The sequence below is a fragment of the Drosophila sulfurigaster genome, chromosome 3 (genome assembly GCF_023558435.1).
Source record: "Drosophila sulfurigaster albostrigata strain 15112-1811.04 chromosome 3, ASM2355843v2, whole genome shotgun sequence".
Lineage (NCBI taxonomy): Eukaryota > Metazoa > Arthropoda > Insecta > Diptera > Drosophilidae > Drosophila > Drosophila sulfurigaster.
In genome coordinates, this window is record NC_084883.1 from 20,885,649 (window position 1) to 20,903,899 (window position 18,251).

The 18,251-nt window shown below is 34.3% G+C and overlaps 4 protein-coding genes and 1 long non-coding RNA gene across 8 annotated transcripts in view; 3 read left to right on the forward strand and 2 right to left on the reverse strand.

The window, feature by feature from the left end:
* Window positions 1-18,251, reverse strand: part of LOC133845021 (fibrinogen-like protein 1) — a 199,035-nt gene that overhangs the window by 87,962 nt on the left and 92,822 nt on the right. The gene's annotated exons all lie outside the window — the stretch shown is intronic.
* Window positions 1-18,251, forward strand: part of LOC133845016 (fibrinogen-like protein 1) — a 76,744-nt gene that overhangs the window by 15,205 nt on the left and 43,288 nt on the right. Inside the window, exons 1-3 of one of the 4 annotated variants that reach the window (XM_062279326.1) lie at window positions 12,027-12,231; window positions 12,301-13,523; window positions 13,593-13,720. The exons of 2 other annotated variants lie outside the window; for them this stretch is intronic. In XM_062279326.1, coding sequence (XP_062135310.1) covers window positions 12,151-12,231; window positions 12,301-13,523; window positions 13,593-13,710 — 1,422 coding nt within the window. In that variant the 5' untranslated portion in view covers window positions 12,027-12,150 and the 3' untranslated portion in view covers window positions 13,711-13,720. Of the gene's footprint in view, window positions 1-12,026; window positions 12,232-12,300; window positions 13,524-13,592; window positions 13,721-18,251 lie in introns of those variants that run through there. One more of the 4 variants, XM_062279332.1, reaches the window with a different exon arrangement.
* LOC133843741 (uncharacterized) lies at window positions 1,655-10,744 on the reverse strand. The gene is made up of 7 exons (XM_062277408.1): window positions 9,976-10,744; window positions 8,876-9,009; window positions 8,582-8,823; window positions 7,923-8,536; window positions 5,783-5,936; window positions 2,329-2,545; window positions 1,655-2,273 (listed from the first exon to the last, which is right to left on the reverse strand). The coding sequence occupies exons 1-7, from the start codon at window positions 10,509-10,511 to the stop codon at window positions 2,017-2,019; spliced, it is 2,154 nt and encodes a 717-aa protein (XP_062133392.1). The 5' UTR covers window positions 10,512-10,744; the 3' UTR covers window positions 1,655-2,016.
* Window positions 13,995-15,201, forward strand: LOC133842930 (angiopoietin-related protein 6-like). Its single transcript, XM_062276237.1, has 3 exons — window positions 13,995-14,143; window positions 14,200-14,990; window positions 15,058-15,201. Exons 1-3 carry the CDS (start codon window positions 14,078-14,080, stop codon window positions 15,146-15,148), a joined length of 948 nt encoding a protein of 315 aa, XP_062132221.1. The 5' UTR covers window positions 13,995-14,077; the 3' UTR covers window positions 15,149-15,201.
* LOC133842690 (uncharacterized) lies at window positions 16,156-16,905 on the forward strand. The gene is made up of 3 exons (XR_009894426.1): window positions 16,156-16,608; window positions 16,685-16,785; window positions 16,861-16,905. It is a non-coding gene; the product is annotated as an uncharacterized LOC133842690 (long non-coding RNA).

Genomic DNA, 18,251 nt, shown 5'->3' on the forward strand with positions numbered 1-18,251 from the left:
TCTTAGCACGAACTCGGTCTTACACGGTTACAAATTTGCTGCCATCCCCCTTTTAACACGCTAAAAACCTCGTTCTTATACGATTTTTTGATAAGGAGCCACCAAAATGAGAAAACATGTTCAAGCTAACTGGCTTAAGCTATAAATGCCATCAAATGCATTTCAAACTTGATATGAATAGAAACATATGATCTCCTTACTTTTTAATTTTTTTTCTGTTCTGATAATTGCAAAAATTAACAAATTCGGATGCAAAACCAAAAAAATGAACGAATTTATATATTTTATAGTGAAACAGAACAAGTTCCTAAATCAATCTTAGCTCTAAAAATTGTGCTTATCCTAAGAATAACCTTCACTTATTTTTAAAATTATTTTAATTTATGTTTTTTTTTGTTACTGTAAAGCTGGTCGCACGCGACATTTACCAGAGAGTTACCCACATACTTTAGGTATTTCATATATTGCGTATACTTTATATACAAAATAAGCTACGTATACTTTATACGCTTCATACACTTCAAATATACCAATAAACTTGACACATGGTCCCGTAAATGGTTGTTGTCACCGCTAAGGGTACTTTTGCAAATGTGTAGCATACTTTTGGGATGACGGTAAATTCAAATCTATTTTGTAATGAGAAAAAAAACTGTTGCTGCACATTTCCGTAAATAAAAAGAGATATGCAATTTGGTAGTAAATAAGCAAGGCGCTTTATTAAATTATTTCATAGTTTTCTCACTTAATTAGTATTTAATTTAACTATGCTAAATGCAGCAATGAAGAAAAAGTTGTATAAAATGCAATGTTAAAATTTCCACTTAGTAAAATAGAAGACAGGGGCCACGGCATTCGAGAGATGGGTGAGATTTAGCAACGGAAATGCCAATTAGAGATTTTGTGTAATACTCGAAACGAAAACTAAACAAACAAAGCAAAATACAAGTATTTCTCAGCAGCAGAATGGGGAATTTAATGAACTGGCAAAGGGGAAAAATGCAGAGAGGCCAAAGCAATTGCAGAAACAACAACAGCAACAACAAGAAAGTTTAGTAAAATGAAGCAAAACTAATTAAATTAAATAAAATGGAAAAGTAAACAAGACCGAAGCAAAAGAAAACAATGCAAAAAGCCCAAACAAAACAAATAAAACAACCATAAATATTTATCAAAAGAAATAACAAAACAATCTGAGAACCGAATTCCAGAAATTAAGAACAATGAAATGTTTTTTATTGTTGTTGTTGTTTTCGTTGTTGTTATGCAATTCGACGGGGGCAAATGAATTAATTAGTTTTTATGCGGCAATACCTAAATACAGAAGTTAATGGAAATTTTTGAAATTATGAATAATATTGTTATTATTATTACAACTGAACCCTATTCAAAGTAAATTTCTTCATCAGTTTCCTAAGCAAGTTTTTTGGTAAAATGGTTTTGAAATTATCAAATAAACAACACAAATCGAAACTATTATTTTTCTACAAGCGCTATTTATTCAATTCAAGAAAATTTCATTAGAATACCTAAGAATTCATTATAAACGATTATGATTATTAAACATTGTGGTTTTTTTCCTTTCGCGCTCATCGAAGTCTCGTGATACGTTGCCAGCTGATTCGGTCCATTGAAATGTTAATGTTGAATTCTTTTGTTTTTAGTCTGGCACTTAAGATCTTTATTATTTACGATTATTTATCATTTGGATGGCCATTAAGTTCTTTCGATTTCGTAATAAACAAATAATGCTTTATGTGCCTACCACCATAAACAATGCGAATTATTATTTACGAATTATTATGGAAAATATTGAAAACTCTCGAAATTTATCAGCCACATTGCGTCTACTTGACGGCACTTTTATTGTATTGATATATGGTATTAAGTATATGTAGTATAGTATATGTTATATATGGCAATGGCTTATGGCGTCAGTTCGGAGTGGCCATCTGATTGTGAATTGAAATATGCACATTTGTCATTCCATTTTATGAGCCTCTATTCTATATATTTTTAAATCGAATTCGAATAAAGACGTTTGAAATTGTAGTATATGCTGGGATTATAGGCATCATATAGTGGATGTTGCATAACGACATATCGAAAGTGCCAATGTTCGAGAGCTATGGCACTGATTGAGATCAAATAGCCAATGCCAAGGGCCACAAACGAGCTCCAGAACTTGTTCAGATTCATGAGTGCCTCCTGCGGTGCTTGCTCCTCAGCCGGCAGACGTTTGATAGCATCGCGCAGCCATTTGGCAATGAGTCCTGGGAATCAAATGTTCAGTCTGAGTGTTGAATTATCACCATGCTCACCACTCACCAGCCTCGCTCAAATGCTGTATGATATCATCAACGTGTGGCTTCAGCGCTGAATTCTTCTCCAGTGCCAACACCACTGGCATATGCACCACGCACTCCTTCATGATGTGCAGCGCTGTCGTTGCTCTGCCACCACGTGCCTCGTCTGCCACACGCAGATACCGCAAGTAGAACTCGTTGTCATAGTAAGCACAGCGGCCACTGGCAATACGCTCCGTCTGTAGAAAGTTTAATCGTGAATTAATAATATAAATGAACCCTATTTTAAATATAGCAACTATAATTTACTTATATTCTAATTTTTATTCTAGTTTATTTTATTTATTATGTGTGGGTTTTAGTTTTTATGTTGGGCATGGTTGTCTCTACACTAAAAAATTGCCATTCAACTGATAACAAATTACATATGTATGGAAAAAATATCAGAGTTTATGTTAATTTAATGTTTATAATTATATAATTTACTTATTGTCTAAACAGACAGATTTTAAATAAAAATTAAGAGAAAAACAAAATTTTATTTTCATTACTCTGATTGTGCGAGGTTTAAAAAAAGTAAACTTGGCCAGCAAAAGACACGTAATCTATATTGAAATTATTAAGTTGTTTCATATGACGGAAAAAATGTTGAGTATATTTCAAATTTAAAAATAGGTAATTCCACAATCATTCGATTATCAATCAGAATTCATTTTTTTTTCTCATTTTATTAAAAAAGATTCTGAGAAATGTTCGCGAGACAAGAAAACAAGCTTGACTGTGAGATACTCGCTACCGATTTTAAATAAAAGCAAAACATAGCGTTATTAATTTTAAAATATACCTTATTAATATACCGCAAAAATACTTAAGATACCAAAGTGTATATTTGGAATATGGATATAGTAATACCTTCAAAATATAGTGCAAAATATACCAGATTATCAACCAAAACAACTATGAAACCTAGTAGGCAGGCGTTTTTTCCCATACTAAAGTATTTCTACCATAACTTCTATAATTTTCATTTGATCGTAACCTAATTTTTAGGACTCATAAAGACTATAGTTATTATTTTATGTAACAAAAAATAGGTATGGCAATTTGGAACAGAGTTGATCTGCGTACAAACATAATAAAAGCTGTCGAAAAAAATTATATCTCTATATCTTATAGTCTTTGAGGTGTTCATACCGTTGGACGGAGAGACAGATGGATATAGCTAGATCGTCTCGGCTTATGGGGTCGAGGATGTCTACTAAGTTACTAAGTTATAATACCCTTTTACACTACGGGTAGCGGGTATTAACATTAAGATTCTCATAGATTGACTGTATTGCATCAGAAACAAAAAGTGCAGTAAAATCTTATCAGTCAAATAAATGTATGTACAATATATACAGCTTGTATTCCATTTAGCTGAGTTCTGGCATGATTTAAAATCTAATTTTTAGTCTGTTTCGTGTTTGCTTCGTGTGTAGTTCGAGATGACACCAATTATATTATATATTTCGCTGATCGTCATCGCATATGGGGGTTCTTCTTCCCTCGCATCTGAAGTAAGCAGTTGTATTAACAGAGAGCGCAAAAAGTTTACAAACGTTCTTCCTTTTCAAGAAACAATTGTAGCAGATATACTTATGAGGCTTTGAGGCGAGGAGATCAACAAAAGTGATGCAAAGGATAAAGAAATTAAAGAACTGCAAAAGAAGTTGATTCAAGAACAGGGAAACCTGCTGATCAACAACGAATTGAGAGCGCAAATTGCTTTCCAACAGGCCACTATAGATAGATTAATTGAGCGCATAAATGCGACAACAGGGGAGAATTGTGATAATTGCAAATCCGAATTAGCTGATAATGCACTCAAGTTCAAAGCGAATGAGAATCAATTGAGGTTAGTGAATGAAAAACTGGCAGAAAATGCAGAGAAGCTACAACAATGCGAATTGCAAGTTATTAAACATGCGCAAAAAGTTGCCAATAGTTGTGTCGCGTTCGGAGAAAGTGCGGGTGTTCATCAGATTCAAATTCCGGGTCTAGATGCATTCGAGGTGCTGTGCGATAGTGAGATAGCCGGTCCTGGCTGGTTGGTTATAGAGCAGCGTTTCAATGGCAGAGAGAGTTTCAATAGAGATTGGGCCACATTCCGCAAGGGATTTGGTAGCTTCGCTGGTGACTATTTTCTCGGTCTTGAGAAAATTCATCGTTTGACAACTGATCAATTCAATGAGTTATACATACACATGGAACGATTTGATGGCAGCGTTGATTATGCTCGCTATGAACACTTTGTTGTTGGCAATGAGACCGACAAGTACCGACTTAGCCTCTTGGGAGACTTTTCTGGCAATGTTAGGGACAAGTTAAGGCCGCTTTTAAACATGAAGTTCACAACGGAGGACTCTGATAATGACTTGTGGATCAATGCAAACTGTGCTAGTAGTTATCAGGCTGGTTGGTGGTACAACTCTTGTACGGAATCGTAAGTTATATTTATTACAAGATACGTTTACTATTCCACAGCTCTGTTTTTATTACAGTCTCTTGCACGGCAAGTTTTACGATTACGAGACAAAAGATTATAGCTCAATATACTTTAATTATCCACACACAATAAATAAGCTGAAAATGATGATACGTCCAGCATTTAAGAAGTGAACACTCAAGTCAACAACAAAGCAAACACGGTTAAAAAATATTGCAAATCTAAAATCAAAATCTTTTTGTAATGTGATCTTTACACTGAAAGCAATAATTAAATCAATATATACTCATTAAATTAATCTTTCTCCCCTTTGCTTTGGCTTGAGCACATCAGCAAAAGTAAACACGCTGTTTATAACTCATCTATTGAAAAAGTTTTCGAGATAAGCAAATCAAACGAACGGACAGTCAGTGCTTTCAGTCAATCTATTCCGCTGATGCTGATAAGGAACAAGTTGTGTGACGGCAGCTTTTATATTTTTATTTAAACAAAACCGAACCTATCCCAACATATTTACGTCGGATGTGCATGGGATGAAGTGTATGAACGATTAAGTTATAAAATCTCAATTTATAGCTCTGTTCATCTTTGAAATCAATGCACGTAATCACAGATTATCAAAGGTGCCATCATATGTCTTTTTCGTAGTATTCTAATGTTGTATCTATATTATTGAATGAAATTTCCATATCGCAGCAATAAAAGTGAGTCTATTAAAAAGCGCCATCGAAATATTAGGATGTTTGTATATTAAAACAAAGCGCTGAATTAAACTGATTTTAAGCGAATTGATTGATATATAATGATATCGATACTCTGTTAATATTGACAGATTATGATACAATCATTTATCTAAAAATATATATGCATTTATGTACACATATTGACATACATATCATCATCTAAAATTTATCATCAGCTATGATATTAAGTTTTAATCTCAATTTAGCTGGCTATTAATTGATTGATCTGTGCTGAACCAACTCACCAGCTCGTCAATGTTTTTCACAATTTCCATGCTGGCGCCCAATTCGCGAACCGTCTCATCGCTGGACTCCAAAAAGAACTCTCTGTTCTCAGCGGCGCCAGTTGCAGGTGGAATGCGAGCTCGATTCAGATCCTGAAGCGTGTCAATTGTCACACTGTAAGCAGTACGAAGCAAATTGAATAGATGAACGAGAGAAATTATTTATATATTACATTTAAAATATTCATTTAATGCTCAAAAAATGTAGACTTCACTTCATTCTTGTGTTGATATGTAAAATTTAATAACTAAAAATATGATATTCGATCGTTATGGGATTGGCTGACAATCTAGTATATTTCGTACGCTATGGTATATTTGGAGTATGATACTGTATCAATATAACAAATGTACCCTTTTTTATATCATTAAAAAGTATTTTTGTGGTATATTAATTTGGTATATTTTAAGAATTAATAGTGCAATATTTGATTTTTATTGAAAAAGGGTAGCGGGTTTCTCAGAGTCAAGCACACTCGGCTATAGCTTTCATACTTGTTTGATTTATTTCGAACTATGTATTTGTCCAATAACTACATATGTATGTCGTTCACGCATCATGTCTCCCCGTGTTTCTCTCTTCTCTCTCAGTTGCTTATCATCGCAATGCTGGCCTTAGCCTCTAAAATTCCAAGCAGCTTGGCAACAATTGTCAGAATGATGTCTTTTTGGGAGAACGCTTCAGCAAAATCATAATTTCAGATTGTTAGCCAAAGCAACTAGGAAGGACATGGCTATATCGTCTCGGCTGTTGACGCTGATTAAGATTATATATACTTTATAGGGTCGGAGATGCTTTCATCTGCGTGCTATATACATTCCCAGCTGACAAAGTTTTAATACCCTTCTACACTATGGGTAACGGGTATAAAAATTACAATACTTGCAGCTTGTATGCCAATTGCTTGCTTTGAGTTGCTGTATGATTTTGGAGCTAACACATGATGAACGGATGTGAATTCAGCTCAAACGTTCCAAGCGGGAGAGACAGTATGGGGCTATAGCAAATAGTGTCAATGTCGAGGCTATGTCGACTTTCTGTCGCCTGTCTAAGAGAGGCTTCTTGATAATGCTTCTGAGTGATTCATTTATTCGAATTTACTTATTAGGTTTACTTAGACTTAGAAGACTGTTTAGTTCAGTAAAAAATGCCAATTTATTATTAGACAAGGGAAATTAATAAGAAGTTGCATCACAGGGACATTATTTCGAAATAAGGATCAATGAGCCAAGATATTAATGATCTCACATAGACCTAACGTATTACGATCAGCACTCTCTCTCTTTCTCTCTCTCTGTCTCTCATCTACGTCACAGTTTTCAATCAGGGAGAGCGATTCTATGCCTTATCTCCGCACTGCTGACGCAGATGAGTACCAATTGAATATCCGACACACTCATGCGTATTTTATATGTTTTAATTCATATTATATAAAACAAAACAAACAATTTACTTTCGGTTTGGAGTTAATCAACTTCACTAAATGCAGTAAAATACTTCTCGGATCCCCTGAGTTAAATTTATATTTGATGCAAATGCAATCTTGAAATGACTAATACAAATCACAAGAAAAAATGTTGAAGTGTCTTCTAAGAGAGCTTTCACTTTGCCTGCTTTTAACATATATAGTATGTATGTTATGTATATACTGATTGTTCTATATATTGCTAATTCCTTAAATGTATGTCACGATGTCAGATCAGCATGACTTTGACATTGGATTTTTGGGCATTAAGTTTTTACAGTGGGGTATCATCATCAAAAGAAGCTCAAAGTCTGTTCAGCTGAAGGCAGAAGGAGGAATCTCCGACCCTATAAGTAAGTATAAAGTAATATAAATTTGATCAGCGCCAACAGCCGAGACGATCTAGCCATTAAAGCAAATATGTATAGTAGTGTTTAATTATCACATATACCAATAACGTGACTATTTTTTGAAATGTCGTATTACATATGAGAGAAAAATTTAATAATAAATAAAAATATATCAATGAGATAACAAATAGTTTAACATAAGGAATATAAATATGCATTAATATCAAAGTAGGCAAATACAACTTAATAATAATGGTGAAAGTGAGTTTTCAAAAAATGTCTTACCGTGCCGCCGGATTGGCCAGAATGGCGGTGAAGCTGGCCCTGTAGGTGGCCACCAGCAGGATGCAGTAGATCCAATACCAGCCTGTGAGCACACGCAGCGGCCAGTGGTGTGGCATGCGGGGCAGTGCCACATAGAGAAGCATGCTGTACGTAAGCAAAATGCAGTTGGCATAATCATCGAACAGATCTCGACCATTTCCTCGACGCAGCTGCTGTTGTTGCTGTTGCTGTTGTTGTCGATGCCGCGCAAGCTCAAGGCGAAAGCTGAAACGTTTCCACTCGCGTTGCTGTTGTTGCAGTTGCTCTTGCCGCTGTTGCTTGTGACGCAGACAGCGAAAGAAGCTGGCAGCTTGCCGGCTGTCGAGCAGCAGCAGAGCGTTGAGGAAACTGATCAAATAGAAGATGGTGCCCACAACAAATAGCGAGAGCAAGACGCCCGCCCACATGCCACCGCTGAATGGCAGAATGAAGGTCTGCCACGAGTTGTCCGTCGATGATTCAGGCGTCAAGAAAGTCAGACACTCGACACTGTGCTGCCGACTCAGCTCCACGTGTTGCCCGTAGCTCTGGAACAAATGCAGATCCCCAATGCCAAAGCGTGCATTGTGTTGGGCCTAGGTAAATGAGTAAGCATTGAACATTGATCAATCATTGTTTACCACTTCGGCCACAATTCTTTCTGCAATCAACTGCGAAGCATTTTCATTGCCATTTTCGAAGCCCTCCCAATCTGCAGCAGCATTGCTCTCGCTCTCATTAAGGTTGTAGTAGTTGGCTTGGAAGTGCAATGTCTTGGCCAGGGCTGCAATAATCTCAACTTCGACGCCCTGGTAACTGTTTGTGCTCCTATTCAGCTGCACCATGGGCACATGCTCCGAAATGGCCACGCTTAGAGATATGCCTGCAACACAGAGATTAGTTAGTGCCTCGATTTCCTCTGCTCTGCAACTTACCACGCAGATCTCTTGTCTTATCCTTGAAGATAAGCTGTCCATCGATGCGTTTCCCAGGGGACCAGTTGCCCAGATCCTTAAGCACCAGCACATCGCTGAGAATGCCAGGATAATCAATGGTCGAGAGGCTGAAACTACTTTCACAGTCAAGAGAATCAGTAATAAGCTATCATACTATATAGTACATATAACAAATCGTTCACACGTTACTAAAAGATAAATAATAAATGACCAATTAGTATAATAATTGGATAAAAAAATAGGTTAACAGCTAGCTGACAAACGATACAAAAAATGTGTAGTCAATAAAATCTAGATAATATTAATATAAATAAAGGAAGAAGAGTAAATGACAAGTAAATAATAAAATAATTATGTAAGAGAAAAGATGTAAATAAAATACTACATGACAAATACAATAATATATATACTTAATACATACCAAATAAAGGAAATAAATAATATACAAATAACAATAAAAAAATATGTACCAAATAGATAATAATTAATACAGAATATTAAAAAATACATTTACAACAAAATAGGATACTTATTAGAAAGAGGAAAAAATAAAATACTGCAAAATACCGCATTAAATAAAATATACCAAAAACACATTCAATATACAATACAGCAAATTTAAATATTATACAATTACAATAGTTGAAATAGTAATTAATTCAACTAACACTTATGAGAATTTTATAAATACTTGTTGCTCTAAAGAATCGAATATTGTTGTTCTTAAATTGATTTTATTTAACAGTATTTGGTTGAAATAAAAAGTTCAAATTGGTCTGCAGTAGTTTTAAAATTGTTCTTATTAAAATGTTTTTCTAATTTTTAAATTCTCGAACTAATAAGAAATTAAAATAGAAGTAAATAATTTGCAATTGAATACATAATAAATATAAGAAATTGAAATATACATTTACAAATGGATTCTTGAAGTCGAAGGCCCCTGCAGCTTATATTTTCTTTACTGTGTAATTAAATGCAGCACTTAATACTAAATTTAATATAATAAATTAACAAAAAAATACATTCAATGTTCTCATATTGATCACAAATTAATGAAATTAGATAGTAAATCATTTTACCTGGCGCGTTGATGTTGCCGCTTAACAAACACAGTTCGCACAAAGACGCTCCAGACGTGCCACATGTCGCGAGTGTAGAGTCTGGTGTCGTGCAACAGCACAAACTTGTGCTGCATATGCAACGCGCGACTCTCGTACACAAATCCGATCAACTGTTTCACCTGCCAGCCATTCAACACGGTGATCACATGCAGATCACAGCCGCTTGATCGAATGGCTTGCAACACGAGTTGGACGTGCTTGGAAGGTCGATGCAACTCGTCGCTGGCATTGATACGCAGCATGTAGTAGGGTCGGGCATCTCTTGCCACGGCCTCAAAGTATGCAGCATCGTAGATGCTCGAGTGCAGATCATCGGTGATTATTGCCACACAGCGTTCGACCTGCGCGCCCCACATCAGGTACTGCAACAGTTGATTCAACTGCTCCTGATAGAGATCCACTGGTTGGGCAACCAATCCAAGGCTGGCCATTCCAAATGTTGGCCATGTGGCAAGTAGTGCCAAGCAGTATACACTTGCTACACGCACGAACATCGCGTCACAAATGCCGCTAGCTTTTCATTCCCATTTTCATTCCCAATCCCAATCGCATTACGTATGCAGATCTAATTAAACTTGCCACAGTCCCAAGCCGAGACCTAGGCTGCCACTCAATGAGTCAGCGGGTCGGGTCAACTTGCAACCTGCTCCACTAACATTCAGGACATCCATAGAAAAGCATTTACAAGTGATTTAAAGCACACATTCAGGAATATGTTTTCTGGATAATAAAGAATTGAATTCAGAAGACAGAATAAAATCGATTAGCATTTGCTTATCGTGCACGTATGTCAATTATTATTATACTAATATATTTTATACAAACTAGATTTATAAAACATACGTTTATGCAACTAATGAAACAATTCTTTTTATTTTCTACTACATTTAAAAAGTTTATTTTATTATTTGTTGTTTATTTAACATGTACATCAATCGCCAGAAATAAAATGCTAGTTTATTGCCCTAACTTATTTGATAATCTATCTGAAAGAGGACAAGATCAATAAAATTGTGTGTGTTTTTTTTAGATACTTAAAATTAATCAATTGATTTGGGCAGCAGATTTGGCATGATCAACCAATTTCATATAAGAGAAGTTCATTAAAAACATCAAAAGTGCAAGCGATGTTTTATTCTTTATTTTTGCAACGCCGTTTGCTCTGCTTTCACCACTGTGCATCGCCTTTACTTTTAGTACACATCAGCACTGTGACGGTGAGCTATAGAATCGTTCTGACTCAATAAAGACGGTGATATAGACGAAGGCATCACCAGATAAGGGGAAGAGAGAGAGAGAGAGAAAGGGAGAGTGCTGATCAGTGCTCATTGCTGCTGCCTTCTGTAGAGTAAGCTTCTATGACCCTGCAAATTATATATACTTTCTTGATAAGCGGTATAGTCTTGACCGTTTGTTAATAGTGTGAGAGAGAGAGAGAGAAAGAGAGCGAGAGAGAGAGAGAGAGAGAGAGAGTCTTTTTTCGACAGCAATCGTTATGTTTTCACTCAGATCAAGTTTGTTAAAAATTTGTGGAGCAAATCAATAAAGCCTCAACTCATACAACTCATATTCGGTGACTATCGGATAAAAATTGTAGAAGGTATATAATATTTTGTTTGGTAAAAAACTCTTTCTCACTACGGGTCTTAGTTGATTTGGCTGATAATCTGGTTTAGTTTGCACTCTATGGTATATTTGAATGTTGTACTATATCAATATACCAAACATAGCATATGGTATATTTTTAGTTTTGATGTATATCAATTTAGTATATTTTAAAATGAATACCTCACTATTTTGCTTTTGCTCAAAATGGGTAACAGGTATCTTACAGTCGAGCACACTCAACTGTAGTTTTCTTACTTGTTTTAAATTTAGAAAATTTGCTGTTTATAAAATTTGCTGTTATCAAAAAGCCTCTCTCACGCAGTCGATCGAAAGACCACATTGTCTTTTCTCTTTTCATGGATTAAGATTCTCTTTGCTATCAGCTTCACTCCCGCTGCGAACTTTCAAGCTGAACCCACATCCGCTGTTCTAAAATTGCACGGCAAATGAGAGCTGAATTATTTGATTTAAATTGAGCTTTTAGTTTCAAATTCATCTTGTTTGTATGCAGTCGAAACATTTAAAATGTGCAGAATAAAAATCCACACAGTTTTCTTCTTAATAGTTCTTAATGTATTCTTGGTGGCCACACTTAATGACGAAGAGGTGAGAATAATTACATAAAGCAGTGTAGTACAGTGAGTGCTAAGAATATTTACGATTTCTTCTTATCAGACATGCGAACTCGACCGAGAAATGGAAAAAAAGTGCCGGCTTCATAATTATAAAACCGTAAAACCATTGCTTGATTATTTTCGACAGGTTAGAAATGAGTTAGAAGACAAAGAAATTAAAGAAAATAAGTTAAATGAATTAAATTCGGATCTTATGGAAAAGTATAATGAAATTGTAAGAATTCATGAAAAATTCATGAAGGAGGCAACTCTTCTAGATGAATATAAAAACAAAGTACTTAAAGGGGAAAACGATTTGCAATTGAGTCAAAATAAGGTTGAGAAATTAGAATCTAAGATTAAATCACAAAAACAAATTATTGACAAATTAACTCCAATTTCTAAACTTTATGATAAATGCAAAGAGGAAGTAGCAGATAAATCCATCAGTTTAAAATCTTCTGAGTTTCAATTAAAACAATTTAATTCTAGTCTTTTTGATAAGGATGAAAATATCAGGAGACTTAATGCAAATATCGAAATGATTACAGAGCAACAGAAAACACTTGAGTTGAAATTAGAGAATAGTAAAACTAAATTAATACAGCAAGATAAAGATCTTCAGTTATGTCAATCTGAAATTGATACATTGAACAGGACATCAGAAAACATCAGAGAACAACAGAAAAAAATTGAATTGCAATTCAAAGATTGTCAAACTAATATAATAGATAAGGTGAAAGAAAATCAGTTATATAAATCTGAACTTGATAAGTCAGGTGCAACTTCTTGCATCCCTTTTGGAGATTCAGATGTTCATCAACTTAACGTTTGTGAGATAGGTTTCTTCGATGTTTTATGCGATAGTCAGTTAGCTGGACCTGGATGGATTGTAATACAGCAACGAGTTGGGGGAAATGAGGATTTCAATAGGGATTGGGAAACGTATCGCAAAGGTTTCGGTTCTTATAAGAGCGATTTCTTCCTGGGACTCGAGAAAATACATCGTATCACGAGTTTGCAGCGATTCGAACTTTACATACATTTGGTTGCTGTGAATGGAAGTACCTACAACGCTCGATACGACGACTTCAAAATATCTGATGAAGACAGTGGATATAAACTTAGTTTGGGTAAATTCAATGGAACTATTATTGAGGATGCGATGAGAGACGGCGAAAGAATGAAATTCCTAACATTCGATCGCAATAACGACAAAGCTGATATTGGTAATTGCGCAAAATGGTTTAAAAGTGGCTGGTGGTACCAAAATTGTTATAATTGGTAAATATTACAAATTGTTATTTTTGATGGAATACACATCGTTATTGATTTTTGTTTTTTCTTATGCAGTAATTTAAATGCACCATATGGGGGATATCTACATTGGTGGGTGGAAAATAAAATCGAACTTAAAGAAGCTAAGATGCTAATTCGCCCCAAAAGAAGCGATGTAGAAGTGAGCAACTGAAGAGCTGAGATTCTGACTCTATTATGCAATTATTTATGTTTAATTGGTGCACTATGAATTTGCTTTCTTAATGAATATAAATTGAAATTATATACCTATATTTGGTATATCAAAATAAAATATGCCTTATATTTTGTACTACATATCCAATCTGCGTCTATTTTATGTTCAAGAACTTAAATAATCAGCATATAAAGAGTCTTTTCATTGTCAAGTTTTTGTTCAGACTTCCATGGACTATGATCCGAATGTGTTATCAGTTTTTCATAGGCGTCACTTCGAAATATGTGAGTTGAGCTCTGCTTGAATAGGAACAAACAATTTAATGTAGTTTTTGTTTCGATTGAGTAAAGTGCGAGAAGTCGAAATGTTTACAATTCGAAATGTTTTAATACTGGCAGCATCCTTTGCACTCACTGCTAATGAAATCAAGGTAGGCATGAGTGAACAGTGTGTAAAAGTAAAGTAAATGAATTCTGTCGTTATCAGGCTATGCCATCGAATCCGGAAATAACAACTGAGTTGGAGCAAAGTGCAGGAAAAGATAGGGAAATAAGTGCATTGAAGAGAACGCAGGAAATCAATGAAGCATTGATCAACGAGTTACGATCTCAGATCCAATTCCAAATGAGCATTATTAATAAATTGAATGGAAATTCAAGCACAAATATATCGTGCTTTGATCCGGCAACAATTCAAATGCAATTAGAGGAGAGTAGAAAGAAGTTTCATCGACAAAGTTGTCAACTAAAAGATGATCAACTAAATAGCAGTCTTCTCATTGGCTGTATAATTACTAGTGAATATATTACGCATTATGTTGTCATACGATATTTATCAGATATTGGTACCATCTACGTCCCATGCGATTATCAGTTGGGTTCGCCTGGTTGGATGGTAATACAACGGCGCATTGATGGAGCCCAGAATTTCACTGAGAATTGGGACACATATCGCAAAGGGTTTGGTTATGCCGACAATTCCGACTATTTCCTTGGTATGGAAAGGATTCATCGTCTGACGAGCTCGAGATGCTACGAACTCCATTTGCATTTGGAGTTCGAAAATGGTTCGATAGCTTATGCTCATTACGATGATTTTCGAGTGTCGGATGAGGTCAGCGGTTATGCAATCACTGTTGGCGCATTCACTGGGAATACAACAGATGTGCTAAGCGGTTACGATAATGTGAAATTCTCAACATTCGATCGCAACAACGAGGATATCAATTGCCCACGCAGTGGACAAAGTGGCTGGTGGTTTAAGAGTTGTTCGGAGAGGTAATATATAATAATGACTTTAAAGAAATTAATTTGAATTTTAACTAAACTTAATTACATTCTAAAGTAATCTAAATGGAATGTGGAACCACTTTAACTGGGACTCTAATGTTCTTCGAAAATCTAAGATGCTCATACGGCCATTGGAAATTAAATAAATAATTTAGGTCCCAACAGCCAGTACTCCCTCTTTTCTATTAAATTTAGTAAATAAATAATAATTGTATTAGGCCACAATGTTCATATAAACATATTAACATATACATATAATATATTTCGCCAGAAGTTCAAAGATATATTGTCACCATAATTTTTACGTTAAATATAAATTGCACTTTAATGCGAATCCTTTACTTGTAAACATTTATGTGAGATGTTTGAACAATTGCTATTAAAAAATTACAAAATGACAATTTATGATTCTTATGATACATTTAAGAAAAATTAATTCTAAAATTTATTAATCAAAATTTCCAAAAACTAATTGAAAAACTTTGTGATAACTATAATGCAAAAGGTTTTTTCATCATTCCTGAAGCTTTCAAAATTAACTAAATTGACCGACAGACAGTTTAAGTAATGGAAACCAAAGTTTAATGGCCACAAAATAAAATTTGAATTCCATTTGAGGCTTTAGTGTGAAATGCCTTCGGTGTGATCGAAATTAATAAAGCTGGGTAAGGCAAAATATAATATTAATACATGTAAAATGTAGACTACATTTTGATTAACTTTCATGCCAATTCTCTACTTGAAAAATATAAAAAATATACAATCTCTTTGTAATTTCAAAAGTGTAGTAAATGCATTAATAAATTTCTGTTTTTATAAAATTCTTTGATAAGAAAATTCATTTTAAAACTATATTCTATTTAGAATTTAAATTATGAATATGCAAACTTTATTAATACATTAAATTAAAATAAAATTCTTGATCTGTTTATATACATCGAATTGCAAATTGCTGCTGATTATCGTAATCATTGATATGCCTAATCTAAGAAACTGTATAAAGAATTAATTTTAAGAGAACTTACGCCGCACTTAATTCCCTCAAAATCTTCAGTTGGAAACTTTTAGCAAATTTTGTAAATGTAAATATCATAAACATACTTCTTTTATAATATAATTTGCAGCACTCTTTCGATTACTTTACTGATAATACCAATTATAAAGGTCACTTCAAGTTCTGGGCTTTGAATTTCCGGTTGAGATTATATCGAATATTCTCTTATCACGAGTAATTTACTTTTTAAATCGGACCAGAACTAATTTGTTAGACTGTCTTCATTAGGGTTTGAGAGAAGGAGGGTAGAAGAGGAGACATTAATAATGATGTCGGAGTCGTGTCATCAAAAATCCGTCAAACCGATTAAGCGACGACCAGAAGCCACATTCAAATACACATTAATGTCAGCTTAAAGTCTGAGACTGAAATCGAGAGACGGAAACGGAGACAGAGACTGAGACGAAGACGAAGACCAGTCAAAAGGCAAAAGACCAGACTCGATTTGCGAATGCGAATGTTCAATGCTTATACCTGGGCTAAGACGTGTCCCTAAAAAAAGTGCCAAGGAGCGAGGCAAACACTCTGGGATACTCTGCTCTTTATTGTCGTGTAATTAACTTTTTCCGAATCTCCGGATTTCGAATTGTTTGCACATAATTGCAATTTAATTATTTCTACATCGCAGCGTCGTCTTGTTTTTATGGATTTATGTGTGGGTCGCCAATGGCCATTAACTGCAGGTAGCCCAAACCCGAAACCCAAATACAAACCCGAAATCCATTTCAGGTAAATGCTCGAGTATTTTCCCAACTCGTGTTTTGTTTACACTGACACATTTCTCTTCCTATTTATTTTCTTTAGCATAGTTTATGGGTTTTCTCTCAGCTCTCCGTGTCCACATGTCGACTCGATCGAGGTGCTGTGGTCTATGCTTTTCTCACCCACAGCGGAGGGTGCAACGATTAGTTCTGCTTCTGTTTTAAGTTTGGTGGCCTGTTGACCAAAAGTGTGAAATTGACAATTCCATGCCCTGGGAAATTATGACAGATTATGCCAGCAAAACAGTTTTCCCACCTTACAGCAAAAAAAAAAAAAACAAACACTTGTCCAACGGCGTTTTTTTTATTTAATCCGGAAGCTAATTTAGTTTAAATTTTGTTCGGCAAATACTGTGAGATCATTTCTATCGAAATCTACAAGTATTCCCACGCCTCGATCAATAATTCAAATGAACTGGTTCCAGATCTTGTTGTTGTCATTCTCTCTGCACGCGCTTCAAATTCGGTTGACATAGAAAACAAAGTTGTGTGTTAATCGCTGTTTTGCATAATCTAATAATTAAATAAGAAATTAATTCGATTATATTTGAACAGCGCTTGGATTTATTTAGGCGATTTCGGACTGATTTATTTCAAAGTGTTTTCGTTTTAAGAATTAGTTTGCAATGATTTTCAATTAAATCTTAATGTTATTTATACATAGAAAAAAGTTCTAAAATCGAAATTTTGGTCGTAATACTAAAAAAGTGAGTCTAGAACATGCAAATCTTTATGTTAGAAAACATATCTTGATTTCAAGACCCAATAATATAGGACCCAAGTTCTTATTAATATTAATATTATAATAAGAAGAAAAAATCGTATAGATTTAACACCAAAAATCCTTTTATAAGTTCAAAAAAATATTATTATCGGTTTTTTGTACTAGTATTGATTATTATTTTACCATTTAATGATTTAATTAATGAATGCGCTTTCAGTTATTCATTGAGCTATATGTTTATTATTTTCACTTATGAAATTTTCATCATCATCGTCCTCTCTTAGACTGCAATGCCATAATAGTTTAATTAACTGAGCTATAAAAAATTTAGATAAAAATTTGATAGGAATTTCGATGGATTACAGAGTTTTGTAACTTAAATCTAGATTTTTTGGTCTTAATTTGAAAATTTGTTCTTAAAGTAATCTTATTTCAAGAACACAATTTTCATGTTCTTGATTTTAAACTTGATCTTTTTTCAGTATTTTTCAGAGGTTTTAAGTAAATATTAATATTTAAGATATTAGTGTAAAGCTCTAATACAAAAAATGACATAAAATTATAGTAAATTATTCATATTAAATTCTTTATATAGTTACGATTAAATATTCAAATTCTTTTGGTGAACTTGACTTATCTAAGACGAATGTTTAACACCCTTAAAACGAATTTTTAAAACGAATGTTTTGCATTTTAAAGTTGATCTTTTT